This window comes from Eurypyga helias, unplaced genomic scaffold (genome assembly GCF_000690775.1).
Source record: "Eurypyga helias isolate BGI_N326 unplaced genomic scaffold, ASM69077v1 scaffold22694, whole genome shotgun sequence".
Taxonomy (NCBI): Eukaryota; Metazoa; Chordata; class Aves; order Eurypygiformes; family Eurypygidae; genus Eurypyga; species Eurypyga helias.
Genome location: NW_010245960.1, coordinates 1078 through 16259, shown reverse-complemented (window position 1 = coordinate 16259; position 15182 = coordinate 1078). Strand labels below are relative to the sequence as shown.

Genomic DNA, 15182 nt, shown 5'->3' with positions numbered 1-15182 from the left:
AGGGAACCACCTGCCCTGCGTGCCAGAGTACAGCCGCTCCACGGAACGTTCCACACGCTCACGTAACTCGGAAGCCATCGAAACCTACTCCTGCACCGCCTGAGGCCGTAAGCCGCGGAAAGCTGCGGTCAGTCTTGTTTGCTTCTCTGACGTGCATTATCCATAAATCCACCATCCTCGGGTAACTCTGTCCACACACCCATCCTGCCACCCAGCCCTGTGTACGCTGGCACATCCACTCAACCACCTCTCCATCGCTCCTACCCGGCTGCCCGTCCTTCCCCCTTCATTCATCGTCCGGCTAACAACGTCTCTCCCGGTCCTCCCGCTCCGAAAACGCACACCAGCTCCAACCTCCTCCTGCCTATCTGTTCATCTTCCATTCTTTCTACACATCCATTCACTTGTCATCTCGCCATCAACCTTCTCCTCCCAAACAGCTCTGCCCTCAGCCCGTCCATTTGACAGATCCCTCAGTCTAAACCAGGCAGGGGGAAGCACGTGCATAAACGTCCCTTCCAACCCCTTAAAAACTCCTTCCATACCTTAAAGAGGATCTCGGTTGTCATGGTGAACCCGTGAGTGATGATGGGCTCCTCATCTGGGGGACGGCCTTTCCAGCAATCCAGCTCCACGCAGCGGCAGCCAGCCAGCAGCGTCTGGCGGTACATTTCGGGAGACGAGATACCCGAGAACTGACCGGCTGGGGGAGAGCAGGAGAGAGGCTCGACATCAGCTACTCACACGGGACGGTTTCTGCATCGGCTACAGAGCGCTCTGCCATCCTCCAGCGGGTGTCCGTGGCAGAGCGCCAGGACAGTTTCAGTTACAGGGTGACACTTCTTGGACAGCATTTAAGTGCCCAGCCCCTCAGAGTGCATTACAGCCCTCAGCCCCCCGAACTCCAGGGCAGGTAAGTCTGCCAGACTGATGGTCGGCATCACTCGTCCATCCCGGGGGTGGTACGTATGTGCTGGAGCCGAGATGGCCTCTGGCACTGTCCCTACCTGTTAAATAGGTGTTGTGGGATGAATTGATGAAGTAGTGTGAGAGCGGCTGGGTCATGTCCTGGTACAGCACCAACTTGTCCAGTGCTATCACGTTGTTCTCAGGGCCACAGAGAAACCAGACCATTCCCTCTGGAGACAACTGCCCTGCAGGGAAAACAGAGCTGTTAACGGTACCCAAACACCACGGTTCTGGCACTAGTGCACTGCAACACGGGGACTTGGGAAAATCGGGCTGACTGATCCCCTGGGAAAGTCAGGGCCGCAGAAGGTGCGTGAACCTCTGCTCCTTTCACACTGCCTCTACAGCAAGACTTTTGGGCTGAACTGGACTCACCTCTCTGGATGTTAATCCCACTGGGCTCATACTTCTCTATCAGGCTCTGCACCTGCTCGGGCTTGGCGGGTGGGAAAAGGATGTCATTGAGGCGAGAGTCGCGCTGCTTCTTGTTGATAAACTTTGCCAAGTGCTCTTTGGTCATGTAGGGCTTTGCTTTTAAATGGCTACGGTGAGAGAATCACAGAGGAGCAGAGGTAAGGCCTGTGGATTACCCAGAAAACCTCTTCACAAGAGAGGTTGGTCCCTCCTCGGGTTAGCAATGGCGCCACAGATTTCTATTCCTAACCCTATCCGCTTCTTCCTATAGAAGATGCTTCCCACTGCAGCCTTTCTTCCTCCTAACCCATTCCATACTGTGAAGAGGCTGTGCTGAGGGGCACACAAAGCATATTATGGGCCTCTGACGCAAACTCTGAAGGGCCCCGGATCTCAGAGCACGCAGAATTGCTTGCCCCGAGATCGAGTCCATTTAAGAAGTCACAGATTTAGCTACTTGAAAAGGATGGCGGCTATTTGTGAGGATCTATGGCTCTCACGCTGCACGTGGCCTTGCCTGGGGCTGGCCACAAGCAGTATCACGTCGGCAGGATCTAGTGCTGACCTGGAATCAAGCCTCCCGACGGTGACAGTTACGAGTCCTGGCAGCACTGAGGCCTCATCCCTTTTACTCAGGCCACGAGTCAAAGTGTCAAGCGCACTGGCACAGAGTCGTGACCTGTGTTCCCGCCCTTCTAAGGCTTGAGACCACACAGCGTAAAACCCCCTCGACCCTCCTTTTTGCCTATCTTTTGCCACAAGTGATCAAGTTCTCTGCTGTGGCTGGAGGAAAACTTACTGCGAGGTAAATATCTCATCGATCTCGGGCCGTGGACACAGATTCATGAGGAACGTTTTATACACCGTCTCAGGGAAGTCCTCTGGGTTGATGGCATCGTTCTGAGAATGCAATGAAGACGTACCAGGATCATTAACCCATGATGGCTTTGACCTCTCCAGTAACCCCCGCAGCCCAGCACTTGTTTGGGACAACGCAATGTTTGGAACACCTGGGAAGGCGTTTAGGAAAGAGCAGGCGGAGCGGAGAAGCCCCGAAATGCCCTGCTGCAGAACAGACGGTTATTTAACCTGTCCCTTGGTGCCTCTCGTGTGACTGTATGAAGCTCAAGCACGACGCAGCGACACGAGCTGCCAGAGGCCTGGACTGTGCTCTGCGGGCTGGCAGAAGCACCAAGATCAACCGTCAGATGCGCTGCTGTGGAGAGCAGACAGCGAGACAGGCGGAGGGGGACGTGCTGCTGCTCGTGCCGCGCAGCGTGACGGAGTCGCAGGCGTCCCCGCAATACAGACATTGAGCGTCGGTGCTGCCACACTCGCCCTTGAGCCGTGGCAGCAGTGGTAAGAAGGTTTCGCAGCAACGGCAGCGTGACGGAGTCGCAGGCGTCACCGCAATACAGACAGCGAGCGTCGGTGCTGGCACACTCGCCCTTGAGCCGCGGCGGCAGTGGTAAGGAGAAGGTTTCGCAGCAATGAACACCACCTGGGCTGATGGTGTTTTCATAGCCAAGGGCATCAGTCAGGGTTGGCAAAAAGACGATTCTTGAACTAGCGAGACTTTTGGCTACCGAGTGACACCTTACCTTGCCCTTTGGAAGATGACAAGCGCTTAATGCTGCTTCCACCCTCTTCCTGTCTGCAGGAAACATCTGAAAAATACTGACCAGAGAGGGAAAAAAGAAATCACCGCACTGGAATGGGAGTGAAACCCGAAAGCCTGGGTTCGGGGGGCTGGGAGCTGCTGGCAGAGCACAAGGCACTCAAAATGCACAGCGAGGGAGACTGACGAGGACTGTAAACACGGACCAGAGGACAGACCATGTTCTTCCAAGGGAGGAACTGACCTACCAAGCCATGAAAACCTGCACTGGATTCTCCAACTGCTGCCTTAACAGCGAAGTTCTGTATTTCTGCTACGGACTCTGCAAGAGCCCTGCCACTAAACCACATCAGCTCCCTCTCCAAATCCCCCTCCACCATCCTTCCTCAGCCTCCTGGGGGTGCCCTCTGAGGGGGGAGACCTCGTGCCACAAATTCCCCTGGACACTTCCCCCACAGGACACCGCCCCACGCGGCAGCTGGCGTCAGCAAGTAGTAACCCTGTAGTCACGACAACGTTCAAAGAAACACAAACAAACATTGTGCGTATTCGCTGCTTTGAAAGGCAAAATTTTCTGGATCCAAAGGCTTTCTTTCCAGGAATTTGAGAAGCAAACTCATTACCCTGGCAAAGAAGCTGGTACGCTACATGGGCACGGGAGTGTTGGGTTGATGGTTGGACTGGATGATCCGATAGGTCTTTTCCAACCTCAGTGATTGCGTGAGGATGGAAGCACAAAAGTCCTGCTGCAGCAGAAACAGAGCTCAGGCCCATGCGGAAAGCTGGGTCCTGCTCTGCAGGGCAGGATTCCCCCCAGGCAGCCCCTTGGCTGCACCATGGAACAGCAGCGACAACCGAACTCCCCTACTTTCAGAATACCCCTGTCAGCAGCAACGAGGTCTTCTCCGTGGATGGATTTAGGTGTCAGCTGTTAAGCTCCCGGCACACAGGTGCTCGCAGCCGAGAAGGGGAGTGCAAAGTGCCGAGCGTGTCGGCAGGCGGAAGCGTTCCGCGGGAGCTGAGCCAGTTTATGCAAACTCAGTGTGCGCCGGCTCCCGAGCTGCCCTTTGCAAGGCAAAACCTGCAGCGCCCCTGTGATGATCCAAAAGGGATTGAAATGTCTAAAGAGAAAGGCGGATGCTCAGTGGAATTTCCAGAAGAATTCCAACGTGGGGTTTCAAAAGCCTTACACGCACCTGCACCCGGAGATACTGCCTGTGTTTCATAAAGCTGGCTCTTACTCCGGGCTATTTAATGGTCTGATGCTCTACACAGTGAAGCATTTTTACCACTCTGCAAGAAAGGGACCAGGGCACTGAAGAGAGGCACAGCCTGTACCAGGTTTGTTCTTGAGCTTATTTCAGAAGAATAAGCTGTTTCCCCTCGGCGGTAACGCCACCTCGCTGGCGCTTTAAAGACCCATTCGAAGTACCCTCCTGTCGCACGAGTTACTCGTTGAGACCTCTATGTGTTTAAAAGCCCTTTGATGAATACACTGGTGCCTGACAGAATGAGATGCTGCTGGCTGGTGTTTGCTTTTGTTAATTATTTCTCGGCAAGAGCCAGGAAGTGAAATCCACAGCTGTTCAAGGCAATATCTTGCTGTAGATGGAGGCCACAGAAGATCTCTTCCAGACCCAAATTGTGTCCCAGGCCCGCCCTTGGGAAGAACCTAGGTACAGCAGGAGTCCTTTCATGGCCTGAACCCAGAGGGAACAATCCCTGCCTCTTTGGTGCAGACAGAGCAGGCAGTTGAAGCCCCCGGGCAGCCGCTGCTCTGCCTTCGGCCCAACTGAACACACCAGAACACACATCCATACTCACTTCCTGACAGGAATCTTCCCCTCTGCATTAAGCTGCATCTTCAGCTTCACCAGGCTGTGAAAAAAACCCCGAGATTATGAAAATGCACTTGTAGCAGCATCTCAGAGGTCCTGTTAATCAAGGAGGAAGAAAAAAAAATACATGCAATTGGGGAAATAATTAATAGTCAACTGAAAATCAAAGTCCTGCAGACCATCAGCTTAACCTCAGAACCTGTTTCTCTGGAAGGAGAAGCAGACAAATAAGAGCTTAGATATCAGGAAGATTCCTCTGAAACCCAAGATACATCCCTATCTCCTACTATTTGGCATTGCTCAGCGATCCCAGCTGCCAACAAACGGCATTACTGAGCTAGAGGCAGCACCCTGTTGGGGTGAGCGCTGTGACCGCGCCGGGAGGCTCACGTGAGGCTCTGCGTTTCAGTCCAGCTGTCACGCAGCACATGGCCCAGCTGCCAGCCCGTGCCCTGGGGCTCCTGAGCTGACACCGGGCTTGTTCTGGAGGCTGCCAAAGCACCTGGATGCCAAGGAGCCTTCTCCTTCTAGTACAGGCAGAAAGGGCAGTACCTGGATGTTGCAGAGAATAACGTTTGTCAGGAAGCACTTACATCTTCTCCAGGAAGGTGTACCGGGAAGCGTTGAATGTGAGGGGATTCTGAACGATGGCCATAATGTCCTCAGCCCAGCTCTGGGAACAAGCACACAGGAGGCAGTTTGGTTTATGGAACCGCATGAAGAAATGCACAGCATCACACAGGAAAAGGGCATAGAACAACAGACCGGTTTGGGTGGGAAGGGACCTCACAGCCCCCCCAGCCCCCCCCCCTGCCATGGGCAGGGACACCTTCCATAGCCCAGGGTGCTCCAAGCCTCATCCCGCCTGGCCTTGGACACTCCCAGGGATGGGGCATCCACAGCTTCTCTGGGAACATGTCCCAGTGCCTCCCCACCCCCACAATAAAATATTTCTTCCTTACATCCACTCTGAATCTGCTCTTTTGCAGTTTAAAGCTGTTGCCCCTTGTCCTGCTGCTACAGCCCCTGGTACAAAGGCCTGTCCCGGGACTGCTGGGCTCCAAATCCCCACAACTGAGCTCCGGGCTTGGCTGTATCACCTCTATATACTGATACACCAGCAGCTGAAACCTTTCCACCAAGCCTTCTCAGCTGCTGCTTAGCCACCCAAAGCACATGACAGACAGAAATGACACACTGCAGTTCTTCCCTCTCCATGCAGGGCATAAGTTTCTAGGTCTACGGAGGTACCACACCTTACTGGAACATAAACCTGCTTGTTTATAATCTCTCCAGTACCACAGACAGGGGTCAGGTTCCCTGTCTTCCCCCCTCCTTCCCTGCTCCCCCGCTTCACGCCCCAAGCCCTCAGTGTTTCCCAGTGCCCTCAGACCCGATACCTTGCCAACATTCTCCTTGTAGGACACAAAGTTATGGAAAGTGAGGTCCACCATGTCGGGGCCGGATACAATAGTCAGTGTCTTTAGCAGGAAGTCGCTGTGAGGGTAATCCAAGTTAAAAACCTCGCGGAGCTTCTGGCACTGCACAAGAAACAAAACAGACAGGGATGAAGGGAGAATGAGGCAAACTACACCTGGAAAAAACAGGACCCAAACCAAACAGTGACCCAAATTCCCAGTGAGCCTTTCAAGGGTTGACAAAATTGCTCAATGTCATCCTCCTTTCCCTGGCTTCCTTATTTTCCATCTCTATTCTGGAGCGTGCATTTCCTGGATCCTCCGTGGAACAGAACGCTGTGACCAACATCACTGCACGGACACTCAGGTCTGAGAACGCCAGAGCTGGAGACTGCTCTTGAACAAACCCCTCCGAAACGTCAGCCTGAACTCGCAGAGCAGCCGGTGAGTGCTTGGCCCGCTCCCGCCAGCAGCACATACCCAGGCTACTGCAGCCATCCGTCTGTCACCACACACACCTTTGCTGCAACCTCCCTCCACCACCGGAAAGATGCTCTTTGGGACCCAGGTCTAGCAGCTTTAGCCCTGGTTACTGGCGGGATGGGCTTTCTCCCTCCAAGTCACATTTTCTGCTAGCTGCCCGTTGGCAGAAGTGGTTTTGTCCACAGCAATTACAGCATCCACAGCGACAGCTCAGAGTTGATTTTGTTAAGGATACGGCTCATCCAATTAGCCACACTTGGATTTCATCACCACAGGAAAAGTATTTATAGAGTCTCTTTGAATTATTTTGGATTTTCTGCATCCCTACGTAAGGCATCACTCAGTCAGGGTATCCTGGAGTTGTGCTGATGGTGGCTGCTCACATCCCAAGGACCAAATTCCCACGTCCTAGCATAAAACACAGCAATTCCTGATCTGAAGTGCCGGGTAAATCCCTATCAGGGCAAACAGGAGGCTGTCAGAGCACCTGCTCCTTCAGAATCTAGGGGCAAAATTGATGACCAGGGTTGTTAGCGGCGCAGGTCAGACTCTGAAGTTGAGCTGGGATCTCATTTTGAACATGAGCCAGCAGTGTGCCCAGGTGGCCAAGAAGGCCAACGGCATCTTGGCTTGTATCAAAAACAGCGTGGCCAGCAGGTCCAGGGATGTGATTCTGCCCCTGTACTCGGCACTGGTGAGGCCGCACCTCGAGTGCTGTGTTCAGTTTTGGGCCCCTCACGACAAGAAAGACATTGAGGTCCTGGAGCGTGTCCAGAGAAGGGCCACAAAACTGGTGAAGGGTCTGGAGAATATGTCTTATGAGGAGCGGCTGAGGGAACTGGGCTTGTTTAGCCTGGAGAAGAGGAGGCTGAGAGGAGACCTGATCACTGCCTACAACTCCCTGAAAGGAGGTTGTGGAGAAGTGGGTGTTGGTCTCTTCTCCCTCATGACAGATGATCGGACGAGGGGGAATGGTCTCAACCAGTGCCAGGGGACGTTCAGATTGGACGCAAGGAAGAAGTTCTTCATCGAAAGGGTTATCACACACTGGAACAGGCTGCCCAGGGACGTGGTGGAGTCACCATCCCTGGATGTGTTTCAGAGACGGGTGGATGAGGTGCTGAGAGATATGGTTTAGTGGTGGACAGATACGGTTGGACTGGATGATCTCTGAGGGCTTTTCCAACCTAGTGATTCTATGATCTGCGCTCTGCTCTACGCACAAGCCTGCAGGCAGACACACGGCTGAGCTACCGCGGTTGGCAACGCCTTAACGCACCAGACCCCATGCTGACTTCAGCGGGAGGGGTTCAGCTGAAGGCCTCTACCTCCGTTTGCTGCAGGCTCAGAGCACAGACGATGCCCGCCGCGGCGGCTTGGTAAGCGGACGTCTGAACCTCTGCGGGTCGCAGAAAGCGAGCTCCGTGATCCCGGCCTTCTGCAGAGCTCCATTTAACCCAGCCCCGTACACGCAGCTATCCCTTTGCATCCCACTGCGACCAAATGTCTCCACGTCTGCCCCAGAATCTTCTCTTCCGCTTGGACTGTAACAGCGGAAACTCCCGAGGAGCCCGGCTTCAGGCCCTCCCAGGTGTCGGCTCCACGTCACGCAGAGCCGCACGCACCTTCCACGTGAGACCCTGCAGATTTCTGCCCCTGCGTTTTCCCCAGTTCCTGCAGCGGCTGCGGTTCTGACACGCCTGTAGCAAACCGGCATCTTCGGGAAAACCAGGATGGCCCGGATTGTAACTCCAGACCATCTGACTGCCCTCTCATTCCGTAACCCCGGCTCTCCGCAGGGGCAACTCGGAAACCTCTACAGTCCAGGAGCGTTTGGAGGGCGAGAAGGGGGAAAGCGCCCAGCACCCACATCTGCCATCTTCTGACAGCCAGGGAATTTCTAACAGGCCTCACTGTCGCCCTGTGGGCAGTTTTCCCTCGCAGACGCGGGTGGTGCCCGCTTGCCCACACCTTCCTTCCGCGCCCACTGCGACTTCTGATGGAGCTGCGCTCGTCACTACGAGCGGCAAAGCGTTAGGATTTTATCTCCAAGTTTGAAGTTCATCTTGCAAACCCGCTGGCATTTGTTCAGCTTCCTTACCTCTAGTGGTGTAAAGTATACGCAGCGAAGACAATAGAGAACTTGTGGTTTATGCTGAACTCATTTCCTGTATTTGTCACACACGGGCTCCTCCCAGCCCTTCCTTCTCTGCGGGCTGGTGTCGCTGGGCTCTGCAGCGGATGTCCCTGCTCACGCCATGTCCCCAGCAAGCCGAGCGCTGCACCGCAGCGTCTGCCTTCACCTAGCTGCGCCCGCCAGGCAAACCCGACGCGTGCCGTGCGTGGAAGCGGCCTGGTATCCCATCACCTTCCCCCAAAGCTGCTCACGGGAGCCACCGCCCGTGCAGCCTTTTATACGCCACGTCCTTTATCACCATTAACCTCCTGCACCTCGGGGAATCGACAGCTTCGTTTTAGGAGAAGCAAACTGCAGCAGAGAGGGGAAAGGATGATCTGGTTAGGGATCTAAATTGGGTCACATTTTCCCAGCGACTGACTTCGTGCCTGGCCATAAGCGAGTCGCCCGCTTGCTGCGTGCTGCTTACTTCACGTGGATTTACCTCCCTCGGGGACGAACGCAGCGACGCCGGCGTAAGGCTGAATGAAGGCGCTGAGAGAGGACCAGAGGCTGTGTCCAAGAGCCCTGACCCTGATGCCACGTCTTGGCTCTTTGATGACCTGTACTCCTTGGGCTGCCACTTCACTACCTAATTACTTGATGTCACGTTGCCATAAAGGAAAACAGGAATTGCTGCATGAAAAGCAGGACAACCACGTTAGCCATGCAAACCAGAAGGGAAACATGCTTCACCAATCTGCCTACAAAAACACCAAACGGAAAACAACTCACTGGCAGAGTGGCTGAAACACAGATTCAGCCTGCATTTCACTTCCCACCCTCCTCGTTTCCCTAAAATCCTCGTCTGTACGAGCCAGATTCAAGGCCCAGAGAGAAGCAAATTCTCATGCAAATCTAAACAAAGAGCCAGGCCTGACGCAAGGGATGGAGAGAGTCCTCTCGCTACTCGAGACGGATCCAGCCGAGCGACAGCCAGGTTTTGATACAGCTGCACCAACGCCCTGCTCTGACAACTGCGTCTTCATGAAACGCGCTGCGTGCAGTGCTCGGGGTATGAGAAGACAAGGCTTGACAAGTTGTCTCTCTGGGAGAAGAAAAGCCTTGTTTGGTTGCCAGAAGGGAAAGGGAACACCAAAGATTTTCAAAATGCCTTTGGCTCCACAAGTAACACTCCAGTCCTCGTTAGCGGCACTGCTCCATCATGGGACTCGGCACGGGAGCGACTGCTGGGGCGCGGGGAGGGCCATCGTGCCACCTGGGGGTGGCCAGCCTGCCTGTGCCAAGCTTCTCAGCCAGACGAGGCAGAAGAAACCAGGCCGACACTCTCAGCTCACTGCTCTCTTATCTAAAGGAACCGGAAAATGCAGCAGCACAGAGATTCACACAGCACAGAATAACCCGCGGCACTCTGGAACGGAGCAGGAACAGACCGCGAGGGAAGGATGCAGCCTGTGCCTCCTCAGTACCTCCTGTCCCCACGGTCCACGAGCTCACGCTGCGGAAAGATGGCAGAGGCAGCAGAAGGCTGTTACTCAGATGTGCCTGTTTCCCTGCTCACCCCTGCCCCGCTACTTATAAACCCTTTGCAAGCCACAGGCTTTGAACTGCTTTTCTTTCGCACGCCCACGTGTCAGCTGGTCTCCACACAGCTTCTGGTGATCACTCTTGTATTTAGAGGCCTGAACACCTGGCTTTCCAGAGCTCCATCCTGCGCTGAATCCACAGGGCAGCACCGAGATGATGCTCGATCCCAGAGCTGCCACCTTCCCCGAGATGCAGCAGAATAACTCGCCACCCACAACACGTTTACCTGCTTCACCACCTCAAAATACGAGGTGCGAAGTAACTCGGTCCGAGTTTCTCCCCTGTACATGTCCAGCTCAGCATCTGCATCTCTGGGTCCCATAACAAACTGCATATGGAGGATGAAACTGGTTTATAATCATGACAGCCAGAAAATACAACTCCTGGTTTGTATGAGAAATTAGGCTTGTTATAAAGCCAACGCCTGCTGAAATGCCCAACAAAACGCAAGACAAAGCCAACAGCCCAGTAGTCTGGCCTAAAACATCATGTATTTTGGTCCTAATTATTACATTCTCCGCCAGTGCTCTGGGATCTTGCTGCACCAGAAAACAAGCCAACGCAGAGCAGTCGCTGCTGTTCCTCGTTACTCAAAGGAAAACACCAAACTGCGCTGTAAATAACGTTGTGATCTGCTCTGGCACGCTGCTGAACTACGTTCAATAGCTTTTTATCTTGTCTCCTTTATGTTCAAAGTCCCTGCTAATTCTTATCTTTATTACTCTTGAATATCTGCCAAAGTTCATTCTGCCCTCTCTCAAAAAATATGTCCAAAAATCCCACTGCGGAACACCGCGTAGCTCTCTGAAAATAAAGCAGAGGGGGTGAGAAGGGGAGACCTGCACATGCATAGAAGGGGCCAGGGGAGGACTCGGGGGCTGTGTGCACGCTGATGTGCGACCATGCCAGGAGGGGAGGGCTCGGGGGCGAGCAGGGAGAGGGGAGGCTCTGCAGATGGCACGGCTGTCCCTCACCTTCAGGCAGGCTCAGCTCCGGGAGTCACGTCCTCCTGGGGCAAGTACCAGTGGCCCTTCTCATCTGGAGGTGGCTGCTGCTGCCAGCCCTTAGCGACTCGTCCCTTTTCCCAGGCCACACGTGCTCTGCTGGGCACTACGGGCTGACCAGCTGCTCCCCAAACCCTTGCAGGGTCAGGAAGGGGGTCGCACCAGCCCCGGCCTCCCGGCTTGCAGGGACGACGCGTGACCCGTACCGATGAGGGGCTGCTCTGCGTGGGCGCTTCGGTGTCATTCCTCCTGCTGTGGACAGGGCGGTTATAGAGAAATCCCCACGCCTCCTGCGTGGCAGCAGCAGGAAAGCATTACAGAGAGCAGGTAACGCCCGACATCGCGTACAACCCTCCCTTAGCAGGGAGTTGTTTCACCGACACCGGTCTGGAAAGCTCAGGGCATGTTCCACCCCTCTGCAGTTTGTGCCACAGCCGGAAAGCACAGAGACCCCCGCAGAGGAAAGCGATAGTGCCGACGGTCTCAATAAAGCGCCTTCCTGCCTTGGAAATTCCCTCAGCCGCCACTCGGAGGAAAACCGGACGGCGAGCTTTGCTGCACAGAGGCCATGGATCTGCTACGGCATCGCTCGCAAGGAAGGGAGGAGAAGGATGCTCCACTCGCTATTGGTACCATCCAAAGCCCTTCCGGCAGCTGCGATCTCCTCCTCATCACCTTCAACATCACCCATCAGCCCTTCCCCCCCGCTGTCAATGACACAAGGAACCCTGCGTCCTCATTCCAGCCGTCCCATCCCACGGCTGTTCTAGGCCGTGATTTTGTGACGGGGCAGAGCGCACCCTTTTCCACTCTTCTGCCCTTCACCTCTAACACGTTTCGCCCCCTCTCGCCCGCTTTTCCGATTCACACACAGCCGTAGCTGCCCTGGGCGGAGGGTGGGGTGATTCCCGCTGCGGAACGCGCGCCGCTTTCTGCGCTGCTGCGAGCAAACGCTGCTCTGGGGAAAGCCAAGGGGGTGCGCAGCTGAGGGCTCTACACAAGCCCTGCAGAAACAGCCGGGATAGCACAGCCACGCGTCAACAAGAACCCTCCGGGGCCGGGTGGCACGTGTCTCCTGCCGTGCTGGTACAACGGCCGCTTCAGTGCCCACACAAGACCTCCCGTCACCCCGTAAAAGACGGGGGGATGAGGAGCCGGGGTAGCCCCGTCAGAGTCGGGGGGATGAGGAGCCGGCATAGCCCCGTCACACACTGCCACAAAAATGCCAGAAAATCCCCAGAAATTAAAGGGGACTGATTTTACATGGGTCTCAAATGCAGAGCACAAAAGCACCTGGGATTTTCATGGCAGAGATTCTCATCCGGTGCATCACTTCCGCCCGCTGAGGATACTTAATACACCACTTGGCACTTGACCTTTGTTTCTTTGGGAAAAGTGAGCCGCAGCCAATTCCCACAACTAAAATCCTGTCTCCGACCTCTTCCAACAGCTAAAACGCAACAGCTACACCGGGTCAGACCACAGACCCACCCAGATCCTGGGGAAAAGCATAAGACCAGGGCAAACGCAATGACACCTCCCCGACATGTTTCTGCAGCTTCCAGCAGTTTGTAATTCCGCAGCTGCCCAAGCCAGAGGCACTACCTTGCCTTAACAACCCCCGAAGGGCATCTCCCTCTTGTCCTTGTGGAACTCGCACAGGAGTTGTGCGGGAAGGCATCCCGCGGTGACAGGAGGTGTGAGGCGCCAACACCTCCCTTTGCTCCTGCTGAGCCTGCCTTCGGAAGATTCCGCTCGGTGCGTAGCTCTCACGCTGGAAGAAAGACTGAGTAACTGCTTGTGCTCACCTTCTCCATGTGGTTCTACAGCACTCCACCCCCACCCCCCCCATCCTTTTGTTGGCCAGACTACAGTCCGACTACAGTCCCTGCCTACTCGCATGCTCTTCCTACAGCTGCCACTTCACTCTCATCGACCTTGCTGCTCCGCTCCACCTTCTCCAGGTCTTCATCTCACTTGAGGTGAAGACACCGGAACCGCACAGAAATCCGGGTGTGCTCAGGCTGTGCGCAGCAGCAGGATCTCCTGATTCTTTCCTTACAGTCCTAACATACAACCTGCTTTCGTTGAGCAAACACCACGGCGATACCTGACCGTACCCTCGTGATCTTGTTTTGGAGCAGCAATAGTCAACCCAGAGCCTGCTCTTACAGGAGGTGAGGGTTGGGGTTGTTCTGTCCCATGTGCACGACCTGATTTTCATCTGTTCTAAGTTTTATCACTCTTTAGATCATCCAGTCAATCAGCAGTTCAACCAAATCAGCCCTCACTCGGTTACCCCAAAGAACATGGTACCACTGACAAACCTTGCCGGCCTCCGCGCACCTTCTGCGGATCATAGAATCACAGAACGGTTTGGGTTGGAAAGGACCTTAAAGATCATCCAGTTCCAACCCCCCTGCCAAGGGCAGGGACACCTTCCATAGCCCAGGCTGCTCAGGATCGCGTAGGGACACGCAGCATGTCACGTGCCCAAGCACTGACCTTGCTGGGACTCTGCTGCTTCTCCCTCCTCTGAAGGGACACATTTGTTCTTCTCCAGCAGTAATTGTGCATGGAAGGACATCCTCTCCTATTCCGTTCTTTAACAGCCTTTGCTTATGATGGGAATCACAGGGGCCACTTTCCAACCCCACTGAAAAGACTCAGAGCTCCCTATGGGACACAGCCACTGCTCCCCTCCTGCTTTTGCTTCTGGCTGCCCTGGTACTGCTCACAGATTTCCTCATTCATTTCACAAACTTCTTTGGGCTTAAAAAGCCACTTTAGTTCTTCTCTGGCCGTGGACTGCAGCCATCCCGAAACCATACTGTGAACTACTCCTGAAAAGCCCCACTGAAAAGACTCAGAGCTCCCTATGGGACACAGCCACTGCTCCCCTCCTGCTTTTGCTTCTGGCTGCCCTGGTACTGCTCACAGATTTCCTCATTCATTTCACAAACTTCTTTGGGCTTAAAAAGCCACTTTAGTTCTTCTCTGGCCGTGGACTGCAGCCATCCCGAAACCATACTGTGAACTACTCCTGAAAAGCCCGGGGTTGGTCACAGATTTCCTCATTCATTTCACAATCTTCTTTGTGCTTAAAAAGCCACTTTACTTCTTCTCTGGCCAGGGACTGCGGCCATCCCGAAACCGTACTGTGAATTACTCCTGAAAAGCCTGGGGTTGGTCTTGTTTCCAGAGCAATTCCTTGGTTGTGAGCAGGGGCTCGTTACAGGAAGACGCTGTCTGAGTAGAAATTCCTTCTCTCTAGAGGCCACTGACACTGCACTTGTGCCAGCACATTTCTCCTGGTAGTCTCCAATCAGTCTTCCTTAGCTAACTGCCAAAATCTAGGTCAGGTTCCTCCAGCCAGCCTGCTGCCACCACAAGGACATTCACCTGTGGCCTCACTACTTACACCATCCATTTATAACCTCTACCAAAGCCGAGCTCATTATGCAAATAGGTTATTCCTGAAAGTTTCACACCCTGGAAAACAGCATCTCACACCTCTCCTTCGAGCTGGCCTTTTCCTTAGTGCCTTCTGCCTGGAGCACGGCACGCAGCCCTACCACCCCCAAATGCCCTATTCTCTCAAATGGAAAATAAACCCAACCTAATTAGCTTTCTTCCCCAAACATTATTCCCACAGAACAAGTTCCACACAAAGTCTGAGGCTTGCTGAAAACACGGCATTTCACTCTGAGTTTC

The 15182-nt window shown here is 54.4% G+C and overlaps 1 protein-coding gene across 1 annotated transcript; it reads right to left on the bottom strand.

Moving 5' to 3' along the window:
- Nucleotides 1-545: 545 nt before the first annotated feature.
- Nucleotides 546-10792, bottom strand: LOC104508570 (1-phosphatidylinositol 4,5-bisphosphate phosphodiesterase beta-2-like; the record flags this gene model as incomplete). Its single annotated transcript, XM_010150241.1, has 13 exons — nucleotides 546-703; nucleotides 1008-1154; nucleotides 1345-1511; nucleotides 2183-2283; nucleotides 2985-3060; nucleotides 4826-4879; nucleotides 5433-5512; nucleotides 6240-6380; nucleotides 8069-8139; nucleotides 8366-8440; nucleotides 9362-9411; nucleotides 10347-10375; nucleotides 10691-10792. Coding segments are annotated over 13 exons (1251 nt in total), but the record flags the coding sequence as incomplete, so codon positions are not given.
- Nucleotides 10793-15182: the final 4390 nt, after the last annotated feature.